The following is an 18,632-nucleotide window of genomic DNA, read 5'->3' as shown; positions in this document are numbered from 1 at the left end:
TACCCCCAAAGAATTTGACTGTGCTAATGAAGAAATATCGTCCCGCTGACTGTATTAATGAATGGATCTGTCATTCAAACGCGCCTCTTCATCTCAGGCTTTTTACCAGACGCGTACATCTAGTCAGAAGCTCCACTGAAAAATATTTTATAAAGGATGGATTAGTTTTTAAAATTATGGATTAAAAACTTTAAAAAGTGTTAAATTAAATAATAATGATAAAAAAAATCCACATTCAAACACATACGGGCTGTAATATTTTGGCCAATACTATTGTAAAATAATGCCTAAAAGATCTGCAAACGCAGGGTAAGAGTTGTGGAAGTGTACATAAGACTGCATGCACAATAGAAGCTTTGTAAAGGTGCAAATCGCGTTTCAAGCGTAAGAAAAAAATATTTGCAGCAGTTTACTGTTACTCATAAGTGTAATTAATGTATTGTGAAACTGCAGCTTCATGGTAACGCAAAATAAATATGATCTGCAATCTTCAGACTTCCATTTTTCCGCGCTTACACTTTTGGCACATTGTTTTCACTAAAATGTGGTCAAAGGTACGGCAAGCCTGTGAACGCTGATTTGCGAGCGAAAACAACAGTTTAAAGAACTGCAAAACAGACTGACTGCATAGAACCACTGTATGTGTAAAAAAAAAAAAAAAAAACTCTTGCAAATGTCTAAATGATTTGTGCATGTGGGGCAAAAAGTTCACGAAATAACCCGCTATGTAGTGATGGGCGCATTCGAAACACTTTCATGAAGCTTCAAAACATTTCGGAATCTTTTGTTTAGAATCAGTGTTTCGGAGTACGTATCAAACCGGCCAGGTCACGTGATTTTAGCAAACGAAGCTTCGTTACGTCACACTGTTTTGAAACTCCGATGGTTCACCACTAGGGGGTGTTGATCTCAACGTGAACCCCCACGAAAGTTTACTATAAAAAATAAAGAATTCAGGGCCAGATGTTGCGGATTAAACAAAAGATAACTTCCCTTTAACACAGATGGCTATATAGTTAAAAAAAAAAAAAGTGTTAAAAACCTTTCATTACTTTCAACCTACAAATCACATCATACCTTAAAAATAACAAAATGAGCTTACGATAGAATTAAATCCAGCTCCTTCTTCTGACTGATGACACTACTCTTGCCTGCTGGTTTTTATAGACTGCTCTAATGAAAACAATTAATTAATTAAATAATTAATTTAGTTCATTGTGTGTTAAGGGGTGGCTGATCAGCTTTTTTCGAAAGCTTGATTGTGTTTATGGTGGGCAATGTAACGTGTTCATGCTTTTTTTTTTTTTTTTTTTTTTTTTTTTTTTTAAAGCATTATTTTCACACATTTTACCTTTATTCTACACCACTGTTTTTATTCCCGTCAAACCGGTCTGTTCAGTTTCTGGTTCTGTGAAGCCCCTCCCTCAGAATTACGCAATGGGCTCTGATTGGTTAGCCGTCTAGTGCATGTTGTCCGGAAACGTCACGCCCCCTTACCATTATGGGTAGTTGTGTGTACCCGGGGGTGGGGTTTAAGTAAACATAGGGGTTAGTGATGTCACAAACCCAGGAAGAAGCTTGTTGTAGTTCCTACCAGCCGTTTTTTTTTTTTTTTTTTTTTTTTTTGTAGTCCCTTAACAGTGATTTCTTTAAAAGAAAATATCTCCCTTTGCATTGAACTCTGAGCGTCGTAACTTTGCAGACATTGTTTATGCTCTAACAGCAACATTAGGCCTACACACTAGCCTAAATAAAGTTCAGAAATTGAAATCATAATCAATAACCCCTTTAAGGGTTTGATTATTCTTAAAACACATAACACAAACACTAATATTTAATAGTATTTAAGTGCTTATTATTTATTTTTAAAAAAATGTATTTCTAAAAAAAATTATTTTCTTCTTCAACTGGCTATATATGATGTATTAGTTTATTGTAATTTTGATGATACCTAGATGGCCTAGTATCAACACTAGTTTAATACAAGTATAATTTCACCTGTCTACTGATCAGGGATGATTCCATTTTTTAAAACTAAAATTTGGTTCATGATAATTGAACCAACAGTAATATAACCTTTTTTTTTTTTTTTTTTACTTTAACATGTTGTAATTTAAGAGGATTTTAATAAATACTACTAAAATATTTATTATGTCTAACTTATTGGGAACTTATTCACTATTTATCATCTGTAATACCATTGTGTAACCACTAGATGGCTGTTTGGCTCTATATATAAACATATAAACATGGCTGTGTATTCCCTAGTGTCTGGCATTGTTGGATTACCACATCATTAGTTACTTAAATTAACTTGAATTAGTTATTAGAAAATTAGACATCATTAAAGACATTTTTTTATCAAAGGTAATTTTTTTTTATGTTGATCTGAAGTGTACGTTTTTTGCGTTAGTCAAATCTGGACACAAAGAAAGCATTTTGTTGCTCATATTTGCTTCATGTAATAGTTTCATTAGTCACATGAAAGTAATCAGAATCAGTACCGAAATTTCAAAATATACAATTGAGTGTTAAATACGTAAACAGAGCCATGGTTTGAAAAACTGACAAATTCAGATTTATGTAGCTTTATTGGTATAGACATTTTCAACAGTTTTTTTTTTTTACACATACAGTGGTTCTATGCAGTCAGTCTGTTTTGCAGTTCTTTAAACTGTTGTTTTCGCTCACAAATCAGCGTTCACAGGCTTGCAGTAGCCTATTTTTGACCACATTTTAGTGAAAACAACGTGCCAAAAGTGTAAGTGCGGAAAAATGGAAGTCAGAAGAATGCAGATCATGTTTTTTTTTATGTTACCATGAAGTTGCAGTTTCACAATACATGAATTACACTTATGAGTAACAGTAAAATGTTGCAAATCATTTTTTTCTTACGCTTGAAATGCAATTTACACCTTTACAAAGCTTCTCTTGTGCATGCAGTCTTAAGTACACTTCCACAACTCTTACCCTGCGTTTGCAGATCTTTTATGCATTATTTTACCTTCATACAATACGTAAAACCAGTTTATGTGTGAACAATGAGAGCAATACTCGCGTGCACAAGGACAGAGGCACAGCTGCTAAACTTCAACATGGAGCAGGCCATCCACGGTCATTCTGGCACCTCGGCCATGATGGCATGTCTGGGCTTCATTTCAAACATTTCAACCTCTCAAACCTGCTACCAAATTGCCACTGGAGAAAATTCCAGAACAAAGCCATGCAGGCCAGCCATGCTTTCTGCTCTCACGGATAATACCACTGAGTTGACGCTTCCAGATGGACTTTGTGTGGGCTTTGTTACATTAATACCAGCAGCCTGTTGATGCTGGGACATACTTTGAACCGCGTGAGAGCCTAAAGAATGCATTTGATAGCCGGGCCTTTGCTGGTATAGACTGGAGAGTGCGTCATGGTGATGTATGGAAACTTAGAGACACCTGTCTGGCGCTCTCGGTGTGACTGTGGTTTCTTAGGTAATTAATAGCGTCTGCACGAGTGACGCATTTTGACGTGTCGTGGGTCAAAGAAATCTCTAGAAATTAGGAGAGGATTGTAACCAAACAATGGAATTATTATTTGTGTGTTGGGTAAAAGCCTATAACTCGCTAAAATGTGAGTGCAAAAGAGGATGTAATACAGTATTTAAATGAAAACCAGACAATAAGCATCAACAAAACTCTTTATTTAGCACGTTTTGCATAACATCACATGTGGAAGGAAAATACTGAAATCACTAGACCCTGCCTACAGCATAGATCTTACATACAATAGTTGAAATGAAACAAAATGAACACAAGGAATAAAGAAAAGCAAATCACACCTAAGAACAGACTATGGGATGTGAGTGAGAAATGTGGAGCACAAGCAAATGAAGAAAAGCGCTGAAATATTTCTTTGCTGTGTCATTTGATCACGGACATGTCATGGGATCAGTTTCAGGACAGAAGACAGAAAGAAGACAGTGTCACAGTTTCTGCAAACCCATTACGTCTCTCATTTCTTGCTGTCTTCTTTTGTGACTTGAGCTGCGATGAAGTGAAAGAACCATTATTAGATTACATCCTGCATTTACAAAGGGGAAAAAAAGGCTACCACTGTAGAATTATCTAAAGTTACCTTCACTGCTGTTCAAAATAATTCATTATACAGCTGAGTGACCTACAGCAAGCCTGCATGCATTTCAAAGCTACACTTTAAAACTGTGCCCAAGCCCATTTTGTTAATTTTGGTCATATACATCTGTATTGGATATTGTGAGTTATGATGTTTTATGTTAATTTGAAGTTAATTATAATTTAAATATGATTACATAGAAGCAGATAATCTCCAATGTCTAATATGTTATGAGTCAGTGCACCCATTGAAATAGTTCAGATATGCAATGCCTTTCGAAAGTTTGGGGCCAAGTTTTTTTTTTTTTTTTTTTTTAAAGAAATTTATACTTTTACAATTATCATTCAACAAGGATGAATTATATTGATCAAAAATGACAGTAAAGAATAAAAAAAAATGTGAAGAATCAGAGAGAAAAAAAAAATGTAAAAAATTAAACAGTAATAATAAGAAATAAAATCAGCACATAAGAATGATTTCTTTACCCCTTAACTGTCACTGACATTTTTGAACATAGACTTGAAAGTGCAAGATCCAAACTTAAATTCATGAATGAAAACATTTTGTAACATGATATCGATGTACCATTTTCATGGTAATGTAATGTCTGATTTTAAAATGCGTCTCAAAGGATGAATTTTGAGATTTTAAGTTTTCAACTGATATAAAATTTCTGATGATTTCTAAACTGTGAGAGAGAGAAAGGCAACGAAAAAGACTTTTTTTGACAAAGGTCAGAACTCCTGTTATGATGGAGATTTTTGAGGTGCACTCTTGTCATAAATTAATCTATTACAAACCCGATTCCAAAAAAGTTGGGACACTGTACAAATTGTGAGTAAAAAAGGAATGGAATAATTTACAAATCGCATAAACTTATATTGTATTCACAATAGAATATAGATAACATATCAAATGTTGAAAAGTGAGACATTTTGAAATGTCATGCCAAATATTGGCTCATTTTGGATTTCATGAGAGCTACACATTCCAAAAAAGTTGGGACAGGTAGCAATAAGAGGCTGGAAAAGTTAAATGTACATATAAGGAACAGCTGGAGGACCAATCTGCAACTTATTAGGTCAATTGGCAACATGATTGCGTATAAAAAGAGCCTTTCAGATTGGCAGTGTCTCTCAGAAGTCAAGATGGGCAGAGGATCACCAATTCCCCCAATGCTGCTGCGAAAAATAGTGGAACAATATCAGAAAGCAGTTTCTCAGAGAAAAATTGCAAAGAGTTTAAAGTTATCATGATCTACAGTGCATAATATCATCCAAAGATTCAGAGAATCTGGAACAATCTCTATGCGTAAGGGTCAAGGCCGGAAAACCATACTGGATGCCTGTGATCTTCGGGCCCTTAGACGGCACTGCATCACATACAGGAATGCTACTGTAATGGAAATCATAACATGGGCTCAGGAATACTTCCAGAAAACATTGTCGGTGAACACAATCCACCGTGCCATTTGCCGTTTCCGGCTAAAACTCTATACAGTAGGTCAAAAAAGAAGCCATATCTAAACATGATCCAGAAGTGCAGGCGTTTTCTCTGGGCCAAGGCTCATTTAAAATGGACTGTGGCAAAGTGGAAAACTGTTCTGTGGTCAGATTAATCAAAATTTGAAGATCTTTTTGGAAAATTGGGACGCCATGTCATCCGGACTAAAGAGGACAAGGACAACCCAAATTCTTATCAGTGCTCAGTTCAGAAGCCTGCATCTCTGATGGTATGGGGTTGCATGAGTGTGTGTGGCATGGGCAGCTTACACATCTGGAAAGGCACCATCAATGCTGAAAGATATATCCAAGTTCTAGAACAACATATGCTCCCATCCAGACATCGTCTCTTTCAGGGAAGACCTTGTATTTTCCAACATGACAATGCCAGACCACATACTGCATCAATTACAACATCATGGCTGCCTAGAAGAAGGATCCGGGTACTTAAATGGCCAGCCTGCAGTCCAGATCTTTCACCCATAGAAAACATTTGGCGCATCATAAAGAGGAAGATGTAACAAAGAAGACCTAAGACAGTTGAGCAACTAGAAGCCTGTATAGAAGCCACAAGAATGGGACAACATTCCTATTCCTAAACTTGAGCAACTTGTCTCCTCAGTCCCCAGACGTTTGCAGACTGTTATAAAAAGAAGAGGGGATGCCACACAGTGGTAAACATGGCCTTGTCCCAACTTTATTGAGATGTGTTGATGCCATGAAATTTAAAATCAACTTATTTTTCCCTTAAAATGACACATTTTCTCAGTTTAAACATTTGATATGTCATCTATGTTGTATTCTGAATAAAATATTGAAATTTGAAACTTCCACATCATTGCATTCTGTTTTTATTCACAATTTGTACAGTGTCCCAACTTTTTTTGAATCGGGTTTGTACTTTTCCTACATAATTTTTACAGTGCTTTTAGAGAATTGATTTGTCCTTTGTGATGGCAGAGTTTGATTGATTTCAGTATTGAGAAGCACCCAGACATGCTGGACTTGAGAGGGTCATGTGCTTTGTTAGCAAAAGTGCAGGCAGTGTGGGTGTGATGGAAACACATGGGGCACTCTCATGCTTACCTTGGATTTCACACAGAGCAAACCTGCCCTTACTGTTTACTCACGATCTGAGGGAGTTGAGGACGGTAGGGAATGTGAAGGGAAACAGGAGGTAAGGAGCAAGTATTAAAGTGTGACACACAACAGAAATCATGGATCACTGGAAAGAGATCCATTTTGGAACTTTGGAACAGATGCACATCTATGTCCAATCCAACCCAACAGTTATTAACAAAATGATATGTTTGATTTATGCCAAGACATGTTATATATGTTTCTTAATTTTGTTTGAAGTAAAAGTGTCATTCTAGAATTTTTCTTTACTCATAGCGGAGTCATAAATTAAAATGGTAATACAGACAGAAGTATGGATGGACTTTGACCTATATGTCTCAGCATATATCTTTCATTTGATCATAACATAAGAGTGTTATCTTATGTTCAGTGCAGTGGTCATTCAGGTAAGTTTCATTCATATGGGACACCACTGATTATGGTCCCCTCATACAACATCTCATTTGACTATTAGCATCATGTTTAGTGGAATACCCTAAAATATACAAAACTATATATATATATATATATATATATATATATATATATATATATATATATATATATATATATATATGTATATATATATATATATATATATATATATATATATATATATATATATATATATACATATATATATTAAACATTAAACTAGTTCAGTGTAAATTGTGAAACAGTAAACAGTCCCCATTCACCACCAAATTACATAAAAAAAAAAAATGCTATCAAGGTAAATGGGGACCAGCAACTGTTTGCTTGCCAACATTCTTCAAAATCTATTCTTTTGTATTCAGCAGAAGAAAGAAACTGCTGGTTTGGAATAACTTGAGGGTGAGTAAATGATGGCAGATTTTTCATTTGGGGGTAAACCATCCCTTTAAGCAGGACGACTGCTTTCAACATGATGATAATAAATGTTTTTGAGCACCAAATCAGCATATTATAATGATTTATGGAGTATCATGTGACACAGAAAACTGGAGTAATGGCTGCTGAAAATTAAGCTTTGATATCAAAAAATAAAATATATCATTACAAACATCTCACTGACCACAGATTTTGAACAAAAATGTAATTGATAGACAAATGACATTTTAAGTTTACAATTTTATTATCAACTGTTACTAAGCAAATTTTTCAGTAACTCTTGAGTTAGAGGCATGTACTTACGGCGTACTTCCAGTTTGCATTCTACTATGTCTTCTCCGCTGTCGTTGATCGCCTTACACATGTACACACCTCCATCAAAAGGACACGGCTTGCGGATCTCCAGAGTCAGCACACCTTGATTGCTGAACATACGGTACTTGGCCTCGTTTGTAATGTCCATCTTGTTTTTGTACCATGTAATTTTAGGCTGCATAAAACATTGAGAGGATTTAAATATCTTTACAGTTCTCTTACATACGCATTGATATGATAGATACTATTTTGTAATATATTTATCGGAATTGTGTTTAAAACAAAATGAAGCCATTAAATATTTAATGAGCAAGGTAATATGATTTTTTAAATATATTTTTGTAATAGGTACTACATCCTCAAAAACAGACTAATTTGAACTCTTAAAGGGGTCATCGGATGCTACATGCACTTTTACAAGTTGTTTGAACTGAAATCTGTGTTGACAGTGTGTGTACACAACCACCCTATAATGACAAAAATCCTCCCGGGGTTTTTTTTTTTTTTTTTTTTTTAATCTACTAAAATTTTTACCCCTTTCTCAAATCGAGCCGATCTCAGATGCATGTGTGATGACACAAAAACAGGCCCCTCCCACGATAGTTTGATTGACAGTGGCTTTTCAGTCGAGTGGCAAACTCCCGCTCTCTCTCGTGAAGCCAACAACGAAGTGACTAAAACTGCAATTCATCGACTGGCCGCTTGAGGCTGGCTGCAAAAAGGAGTCAGTCCCATAGACTCCCCATGTTAAAATGCCCAACTTTACAGCAGAAAAAAACATGTTTATAGCCTGGTTCAAAAAATGATTTTGGTCTATATACAGGTGCTGGTCATATAATTAGAATATCATCAAAAAGTTTATTTAATTCACTAATTCCATTCAAAAAGTGAAACTTGTATATTATATTCATTCATTACACACAGACTGATATATTTCAAATGTTTATTTCTTTTAATTTTGATGATTATAACTGACAACTAAGGAAAATCCCAAATTCAGCTTCTCAGAAAATTAGAATATTGTGAAAAGGTTCAATATTGAAGACACCTGGTGCCACACTCTAATCAGCTAATTAACTCAAAACACCTGCAAAGCCTTTAAATGGTCTCTCAGTCTAGTTCTACACAATCATGGGGAAGACTGCTGACTTGACAGTTTTCCAAAAGACGACCACTGACACCTTGCACAAGGAGGGCAAGACACAAAAGGTCATTGCAAAAGAGGCTGGCTGTTCACAGAGCTCTGTGTCCAAGCACATTAATAGAGAGGCGAAGGGAAGGAAAATATGTGGTAGAAAAAAGTGTACAAGCAATAGGGATAACCGCACCCTGGAGAGGATTGTGAAACAAAAATGTGGGGGAGATTCACAAAGAGTGGACTGCAGCTGGAGTCAGTGCTTCAAGAACCACTACGCACAGACGTATGCAAGACATGGGTTTCAGCTGTTGCATACCTTGTGCCAAGCCACTCTTAAACAACAGTCAGCGTCAGAAGCGTCTCATCTGGGCTAAAGACAAAAAGGACTGGACAGCTGCTGAGTGGTCCAAAGTTATGTTCTCTGATGAAAGTAAATTTTGTATTTCCTTTGGAAATCAGGGTCCCAGAGTCTGGAGGAAGAGAGGAGAGGCACACAATCTATATTGCTTGAGGTCCAGTGTAAAGTTTCCACAGTCAGTAATGGTTTGGGGTGCCATGTCATCTGCTGGTGTTGGTCCACTGTGTTTTCTGAGGTCCAAGGTCAACGCAGCCATATACCAGAAAGTTTTAGAGCACTTCATGCTTCCTGCTGCTGACCAACTTTATGGAGATGCAGATTTCATTTTCCAACAGGACTTGGCACCTGCACACAGTGCCAAAGCTACCAATACCTGGTTTAAGGACCATGGTATCACTGTTCTTAATTGGCCAGCAAACTCGCCTGACCTTAACCCCATAGAAAATCGATGGGGTATTGTGAAGAGGAAGATGCGATATGCCAGACCCAAGAATGCAGAAGAGCTGAAGGCCACTACCAGAGCAACCTGGGCTCTCATAACACCTGAGCAGTGCCACAGACTGATCGACTCCATGCCGCATTGCTGCAGTAATTCAGGCAAAAGGAGCCCCAACTAAGTATTGAGTGCTGTACAAGCTCATACTTTTCATGTTCATACTTTTCAGTTGGCCAAGATTTCTAAAAATCCTTTCTTTGTATTTGGTCTTAAGTTATATTCTAATTTTCTGAGATACTGAATTTGGGATTTTCCTTAGTTGTCAGTCATAATCATCAAAATTAAAAGAAATAAACATTTGAAATATATCAGTCTGTGTGTAATGAATGAATATAATATACAAGTTTCACTTTTTGAATGGAATTAGTGAAATAAATCAACTTTTTGATGATATTCCAATTATATGACCACCACCTGTAGCTTATTTTGCCCTTCATGACAACTGTGAGGTGGGTGAATTTTTTTATAACTCATCCGGTTAAATTATATTAAGCCTTAAAATTCTGCATAATTAAGGGCGTGGCCACTTGAGTGACAGGTGGATTGCCGCTGCTGACAATGCCGTCGAGTTAGGTGGGCATGGCTTCAGCAACCAGCTTCTGCCTTTTTGCCCATTTTCGATTATCCGGGAGAGTCACGTGGTGATGCGCTGCCAAGATGGCGACAGCCCGCTCTGCACACTTTGAGCTTCAAAAACGCTCTTCAGGAGTCTATGGGTGATGTCACAGACACTACGTCCATGTTTTTATACAGTCTATGGTTTCAGCACAGACTGGCATCTTACCTTGAACCCGCCCTCAGTGAGCTGTCATCAGTCCGCCATTGTTTCGACGCCAGAGCAGGTTTAGACAAGAATGACTCCTAAGTGATTGAGGTGTTCTGTTGTTGGATGTAATAATGAACATAGTAGTCGTCATTTACTCCCGACATCGGAGCCGCTGAAGACGCAGAGGATTACGTTTGTTTTTGAAGAGAATAACCCCCGATTTACCTAAATGTGTCTATGTTCGCGCAAATCATTCGTGATCCAGCTTCACCAACAGAAGAAGTGAGTATAAGGTTTTTTAATGAATCTTTGCCAAAACGCCTTTCCTAATAATGTGCTAACTAGCAAGTTTCATGATGAATACTGCTAAAGTAAAGAGTCCCTCAGAGAGCGGCTTGGAAGAGAGGGGTGGGGTCAGCAGAGCTCATTATCAAAAATGCTACAAAACGACTTGCTCTGAAAAGAGCTTTTTTTGACAGGGTAAAAAAGGTGTTTTTTACACTACCATTGAGATATTTTAACCAAACTATGTTACAGACTTTTCATTAAGACCCTAAAGAATCATATCAACTTGTGGAAAATGGGCTTCCGAACACCCCTTTAAAAGTGCCAGCTGGTTGAGCCTTTTCTGTTTCAGCATGACAATATCCCTGTGAACAAAGTCAGGACCTTTGGGATGAATTGCAATGCTGACTGTGAACCAGACCCCATCAGTGACCTTTTTTATCTTACAATTTAGACTTTTATTCTCTGGAATTGCTGAACAAGCATAAAATGAGTGTGATGTTTCAGTGTTTCATACTACTGCTCTACAGTATAGAGCGTGACCTTTGATATTGAGGTCACATGTGCTCACCTTAGGGATGCCTCTCACGGAGCAGCTGAGTGTAGCACTGTATCCAGCAATAACTGAGCGACTCACAAGAGGATGTGTGAACTTGGGGGCCTCAGAGAAATCATGCTCTTTGTAGGAAGGAGGCTTGTACACAATGCCTGTAAAGAAAACCAAAACATATATCAGGGGAGTCACATGGGACTTTGAAAGACTTTAAAAACTGGCAGCCTAACCGACAAATATTTGAAGGAGCGCTCTTGCCATCTAAACTGTTTAATTGTGAGCAGGCATGAGAATCTAGTGTCTGGGCAGAGTCACCTGTTTTCTGGATGTAGGCACTGTCTTTGGAGAGGCAAGGCTCTGGACTCAGACCCACCATATTTATGGCATACACACGGAACACGTACTCATTTCCCATGATCAGGTCTGACACCACACAGTTAGTGCGCCGATAATGCTCAAACACAGTGTACCATTCCTGCAAGAAAGAGAAGAACCACACAAACGTAGTCATATGTTGTGTATGACACTGTCAGACGCATTTTACTGTGATTAAAAGCCGTATCTGTTCTCCTCCGAAACTCACAAAATCATGTCTCTTTTATGAAAATTATTAAAATATCCATAAAATAATATATTTTATATAGACATATACTACTGTTCAAAAATGTATGTTCAGTAATATTTTTTAGAAAGAAATTAATACTTTTGTTCAGCAGGATGCATTAAATTGATCAATACTTAAAGTTAAAACATTTAATACTGAATGTAATGATGGATCATGGGACATTAAAAACAAAACTAGAGTAATGGCTGCTAAAAATTCCTTGTTGCAATCACAGGAATAAATTACATTGAAATATATATTAAAATAGCAGAGATTTATTTTTAAACTGTAAAAATGTTTTACATTACAACCGTTTTACTGTTTTTGATTAAATAATTACAGTATTGACATCAAACACTGAATGGTAGTGTATTCAAAAAGTATGATTTTGTGGATGTTTTTAATCACACTTATTGATTTATTGTAATTATTCGACAAGTCTCATGTTTATTTGCGTGTGTGGGGGGGGGGGGTCTGTGTGTGTGTGTGTGTGGGGGGGGGGGGGTTATCAACAAAGTAATATAGTCCATGTGTTAGTTAATTTAGAAATATAGGCACAATAATGTGTCAATAAAGATACATTTATCTGAAAGACAAAATTGCATGATATTTTTTAAGCATAAACCTGCCTCACTAAATTCTTTAGATTATTTATTTGTTTGTTTTGATAGTTTTTCCAGTGCAACTATAAAAATGCATATATTTTCATTTTTAACGACTTTCTAATATGGTCACCAGCAAACAATATGTGGGAACTATGTCACCACTTATCCTTTCTAATCTAAAACATTGTAGTGTGGTTCTCAGATTTCTGACTATACCACTTTAAAAATCATTGTCCACTGTTATAGACAATGGGGAAAATGCTGCAGGATCGCATAGCGCATGTATTAAGCCAAAGTGTCATTACTACAGTATGTCTGTGGGAGCAGTAGATGTTGAAGCAGGTAAATGGTCTGCTCATGGATGTGCCCCAAAGCCTGCAGCCTAAAATGCTTTTATATTTAGCAGCAGAGCATCTCCGATTTCTGATTGAGATTGTCCTGTGAAACCTGATAATCTGGTGTCTTCCTGCCTGCTGCTCTGGACACAGGACTAGCTCTAGTAACAATGAAACCTAAACCGGCTGCTTTTTATTTAGCCACTAACCTTAGTGGCTCAAGAGTACAAAGGGGTAAAGACAGCACTATAATGACAGCACTTAAATCAGGGCAAGGCCGTGGGTTAAGATTTCACCATGCTTGCACAGAAAGGAGCACAGGTGCTCCAGTTTGATGTGCAGCAAGGGTCATTTTGGAGCTTTGGGTACTAGATGTTCTGGAAGCTGTTCCCTTGGCTCACAATTCAGTGCCACTGGCCAACTGTATGTCACAAGAGAGGCTATAAACTCATAGTCTCCCTGCAAGGCCGTGCCACTAATGAATAGTGCACATACATTACTCAATTACCAGTGGTGTATAGTAGTAGTGCCTGGAGAAGTGGGTATACTCTTAATTCATTCCAGCAATTTATTTTTAAAGCGGCCCAGCAAAGGATGAACACCCTGTGTTTTAAACAGTGACATGTAAGACTCTGAAATGGGCCAGTAGTATTTGCACATTGTCACTTAACTTCTGCTGCTTGAATTCACAGAAAATGTGTTTTATCCAGAATTGTGAAGCTCTATGCCTATGTGTGACATGACATACAGTGACAGGCACATGGTAATTTCGAGCCCTGACATATGTTGTTAACATAATTTACAAGGTCCTGTTATTAAAAAGTGCTCACCTTGGCTGATGTCTTCATTTGAAGTTGTAGTTGAAGGGGTGGGGGACAGAGTGAGCGCAAGCGCAATCATATTTCAAGGGAAGCCAGCACTTGGTCCTGACCGCATCACTGTCTTAGGTGTTTTTAGGGAATATTTACATTTATTCACATGCGATTGGATTAGCTACTTAAGTGCTGGACTGTCATGGTTTTGGCTAAAGCAGGACACTAGTACTGAATGATGCACATCAGAGGCGATTAAGAAGTGGGTGTACGCAATGCTGACTGATAAAGAAGTGGGTATGTGCCGTATAGCACTGCACTACACCACTGTCACAAGCTTAGCTGCTGTAGATAATGGCAGGTACGGGGAGGCTTAAGTAACCACTAACTCTTTCTCTTTCTCTCAAATTCTCTCTCTGAGCCTGAGTTTGATTACTAACAGTGCTTGGCATATGTACTGTAACAGTTCATATGTACAGTATGACTCTGTCAAAGAGACAGGAAATAAAATAAAATAAAATAAATAATTCTCTATTTCAGCAAAAACCAAAATTTGTAAGTTTGGGGTTACCATGGTTTTCTTATCAGCCTTCTGGATGGTGTAGCCTGTGATGTCACAGTTGCCATTATCCTTGGGTGGTTTCCACTCCAGGGCAACGTTGAAGCCCCAAACATCTATCACCTTTAAATTTTGGGGTGGGCCTGGCAGGTCTGACAGTAGAAAAGAAAAAAAAAAAGTTTTTGGAAGTTTACTGATGCAATCAAACACACTACATAAGATAACATATTCTGTTACTCCAAACATTAAATACTGAGTGTAAATTCTAGATGTTATTCTTGCACAATTGTGTCAAATCTAGTCAATAATACAGGTTAAACTGACAGTGTATATCCTAGTAACTTACCAACAATCTGTATATTCACACTGGCCCTGTCCTCCACATTCTCAATTTGCACTTGAACATCATACTTCCCAGAATCCTTTCTCTCAGATCTCCTGATGAAGAGGATGGTATCAGTGTCGCTGTTTCGTATGCTGACCTGCTTAGGGTCCAGAGGCTCATCGTTCTTTGTCCAGGTCACTTGAGGTCGTGGTTTACCCTTAAGAGTGAGGTGAGTGAATAATGGGTCAATACATCTCATTGGTTTTTATCTATATTACGGACAAAAAAAACAAAGAAAAAGTATTTATATGAGTGGACAGACAGACAGAGATAGATAGATGTTTTTGGCCACTATAGTTCCCTACAGGGGTGTTACAAATGCCGTTCAAACTCGTGTCATTGACTACCATCTGTGTGCATCCTCTCTCATTGAATTTCAGCCATAGAGCTCAGAGTATTTATAGAGTGAGAGGATGAAGATCTGTTTCACAAACTGGGTTCTGTGAACAAACAAGTGGACAAGCTACAATCTAGCCAAACACTGAAGCTCTAGCTGATGGAAAGTGTTGGAGGTCAAAGTCTGCATCAAAAGAGGAGAGCCAATGGTTTCATATTGCGACAAATAATACTGCTGGATACATCAATACAGAACTTTGCTGGATCTTTTCATACGACTCACAGGATGCCTGCCAAGAAACAAACCTAAATTGTTTGCATGGATTAGTCACATGTTCCGCAGCATAATTTTGCTAGTGGTGTACACGTTTCAAACAATTGTTCTCACCTGGAAGGGGATTACCAGGTTAATCATTTCTCCTACTTTCTTGATAAGTGTCTGGCGGAGGTTACGGGGTACCCAGATTTTGGGTCGCTCTGCAATGACAGAATACAAGTGATTCATATGGTGGCCCTGCATCTTAGAATATAATAGCCTGTCTGGTGTGTTTTTTTATCTTTCCCATCTCAATCCTTCCCAACACTAAACTGTAATGTGATGCAATAGATGGATCTCCACTTAAAAATAAAGCTCATTTGCCAGAACATCAGCATTTATAAGCTTTGTTTCATTCTATTATCAGGTAGATTCATCTGTAGCAAGAGGCATTAACATATGATGGCTCGAAACACAATCTAGAACAGTAGTTCCCAACCACATTCCTGAAGCCACATTCCTCTCCTTTGTCTGACACACCCATTTCAGGTCTTGGAGTTTCTAAATGAGGTGATGATCTGAATCAGGTGTGTTTGATTACGGAAAACATGCAGTGTTTTGGGGGCTCCAGGAATGTAGTTGGGAACCTCTGATCTAGAAGACAAAAAGCCAATACATTTGAACCTCTAGCAGTCCACACTGTGGAAAACCCTATCCTAAAATCATAGCATTTAAAAAATATTACTCTGTGTAACTCACGCATGATTTCACGGATGGTGACTGCTTGTTGCAGTGTGGCAGCAGGGCTTGGGCCTGCCATGTTATACGCCCTTACACGGAACTGCATCTTCTCTCCGGTTGGCAGGTCACGGATGATCACAGAGGTCCTTTCTGTGAGACCCTTAAATGCAGGGATCCATTCATCAGCTACAGAGATGAAATAAAGGGTTCAGATACAGAACACTAAGGATTTATTCTGAATAGTGCTTAAAAATTTTAGTTAAAAATAATATATTTTACACCTGACCTGACTAGGTACTCTAATGCTCAAAATCAGTGCGACTTTCTTTTAAGTAAATTGATTCCTGTTCCTTGAGCATCAAATCAGCATATTAGAATGATTTCTGAAAGATCATGTGACACTGAAGACTGGAGTGATGGCTGCTGAAAAAGCTTTGCCATCACAGGAATAAATTACATTTAAAAATATATGAAAATAGAAAACAGTTATTTTAAATTATAATATTCACAACATTTCTGTTGTTGCTGTTTTTTGATCAAATAAATGCAGCCTTGGTGAAAATAAGAGACAAAAACATAAAAAAAAATTACAGACACCAGTAGTAGTGTACTCTCTTTATAAACATTCTGTCAGACATATGAATCTTTAAACCATCCCATATTCAAAGTACAAACACACTTACAGCCTTCCTTGCAGTACTCAACCCCATAGCCTTCAAGCTCAGCTGAGCCTATTCTCTCTGGAGCCCTCCATTTCAGAGAGATGGTGGTGTCACTGATGTCCTCCACACACAGGCCAGTAGGTTCACTGGTAGGAGCTGTGGACAGGAAGTTGATACAAATGAGTATGTGTTTCACTTATGTTGAAAAATATGAAAATATGTTCTTGTATTAAGTTTTGTTCAAGTACCATTTCCTTTGCTGGGGTAAATTGTTGTACTGGAGATTAGCTTTGTCAGCTGACAGCAAGGAAAAGACTTGTGCGTATGATGTATTTTAAGTGCAACATTTGCTATATTACACTCATGTACTGTGACTAAGCCATCAAAGAGTTAGTACTGAAGACTGTTTAATACATGGCTGGATTTACTTGGACTTGTCACTGTGGTTTCCAGTAAAGTCCCACTGAACAATGTGAGAAGAGTATACTATTGTCACTAAACTAAGCAGCCATGGAAACTATTGAAGCAACCTCAGTCTTGTGAGGTTCATCTCCACTTACCTTTGAGACTGCCTTCACAGAGAGACTTTCATTACTGACAAGAATAACCAACATTTCTTAAATGAGTCTGAGTTGAACTTGTGCAGTGGTGATAAGGGCCTCCAGAAGATATACATGCTGTCTGCTGTGATTTGCAAGCAAGCTTCAGTCTCAAATGTTTGTGCCATATTTAAGCGGCAATGGCATGCCCAGGTCGAGCTGTGTATTTACGAAGACTGTGAACTTGCAGCAAATCCAAGAACATCTATTCATATCTAGCCAAGGGTTATATAGAGTGGAAATTATCCAATTACTTTTCCTTGAAATGCATACAACTGCTTATCACTCTAAATATGAGGCCATTAGGAATAAACAGTGTAAAATGATCAGGCTTTGCCTTGTTGTACTTATTCAGGCCTTAAGGTGCATTCATCACTTACCATTTTTCTGTAAATTTTCAAGTTGAAATCAAGTTATTTCATGAGGAATTTGCAATCCTAAATGAGAGCAAAAGATTTCCCCACACAGATTTTGCATCGAATTTAAGATGCAATTTTGCCACATTGACCAACAGAACACTGCTTGGTTTGGAAGTGACTTCTGTGTAAACTGTGCTTCATACATCGCTACACTACTGACATTTAATGTTTTTTGCCTGCAACATTTCACTAATGTAACCACATCTTAAGATGCAACCATACACACAAGATTTGTTAAGTCATGACGTAAGTAATGTTTCCGGGTCTAAATCTCTACTTGTTTCAATTAAGAATACTCAACAGCTATTTAGGAGCATGGTTTATTCATATCACACTTTAAAGCTAAAATTTTAAAAACGCACAGTCTCCAGGCTCAAGGCATCCCAGACAACAATATTTTAATGATTCATAAGAGATAAATTGCTGTCTAATCAACTGAGATATCGGTATGGCGATAAAGGTTAGGATCATGATTTTTTACTAGTACTACAACACACTGTAAGTATATATTAGCACCATTTGTTGTTTACTTGATCTGATTTGGACCTGGAAACAGTGACGTCAGACTTAACAAACAGAGAGTAAAATCCTACATGCTCAAACTGAAAAGCATATCAATACCCAAGCTTAATAAAATACCCATTGATTACATGTGGACAGGTATTTTCAAACTGGTTTAGGTTTTATGCCAATCTGTGGTATATTCTTGAAATAAGTTGATGCAATGATGCATAAAGACAGCTATAAAAAGATATATAAAGATGTCATGGAGACTGGTATAATTCCCGCATTAATAAT

General features: G+C 37.5%; 1 protein-coding gene across 8 annotated transcripts in view; it reads right to left on the bottom strand.

Moving 5' to 3' along the window:
• Positions 1 to 3,667: 3,667 nt before the first annotated feature.
• Positions 3,668 to 18,632, bottom strand: part of LOC109095236 (myosin binding protein C3) — a 38,691-nt gene continuing 23,726 nt past the window's right edge. For 7 of the 8 annotated variants that reach the window (XM_042760106.1, XM_042760110.1, XM_042760108.1 and 4 more), the window contains 9 exons: positions 16,838 to 16,972; positions 16,173 to 16,340; positions 15,546 to 15,634; positions 14,783 to 14,978; positions 14,449 to 14,588; positions 11,837 to 11,996; positions 11,540 to 11,676; positions 7,914 to 8,100; positions 3,668 to 4,031 (listed from right to left, as the gene is read on the bottom strand). In XM_042760106.1, coding sequence (XP_042616040.1) covers positions 4,000 to 4,031; positions 7,914 to 8,100; positions 11,540 to 11,676; positions 11,837 to 11,996; positions 14,449 to 14,588; positions 14,783 to 14,978; positions 15,546 to 15,634; positions 16,173 to 16,340; positions 16,838 to 16,972 — 1,244 coding nt within the window. In that variant the 3' untranslated portion in view covers positions 3,668 to 3,999. Of the gene's footprint in view, positions 4,032 to 6,707; positions 6,755 to 7,913; positions 8,101 to 11,539; positions 11,677 to 11,836; positions 11,997 to 14,448; positions 14,589 to 14,782; positions 14,979 to 15,545; positions 15,635 to 16,172; positions 16,341 to 16,837; positions 16,973 to 18,632 lie in introns of all 8 variants that reach the window. The other variant, XM_042760107.1, reaches the window with a different exon arrangement.

The sequence above is a fragment of the Cyprinus carpio genome, chromosome A7 (assembly GCF_018340385.1).
Source record: "Cyprinus carpio isolate SPL01 chromosome A7, ASM1834038v1, whole genome shotgun sequence".
Taxonomy (NCBI): Eukaryota; Metazoa; Chordata; class Actinopteri; order Cypriniformes; family Cyprinidae; genus Cyprinus; species Cyprinus carpio.
The sequence above is the reverse complement of the archived record's forward strand: the minus strand, read 5'-3'. Positions and strand labels throughout refer to the sequence as shown.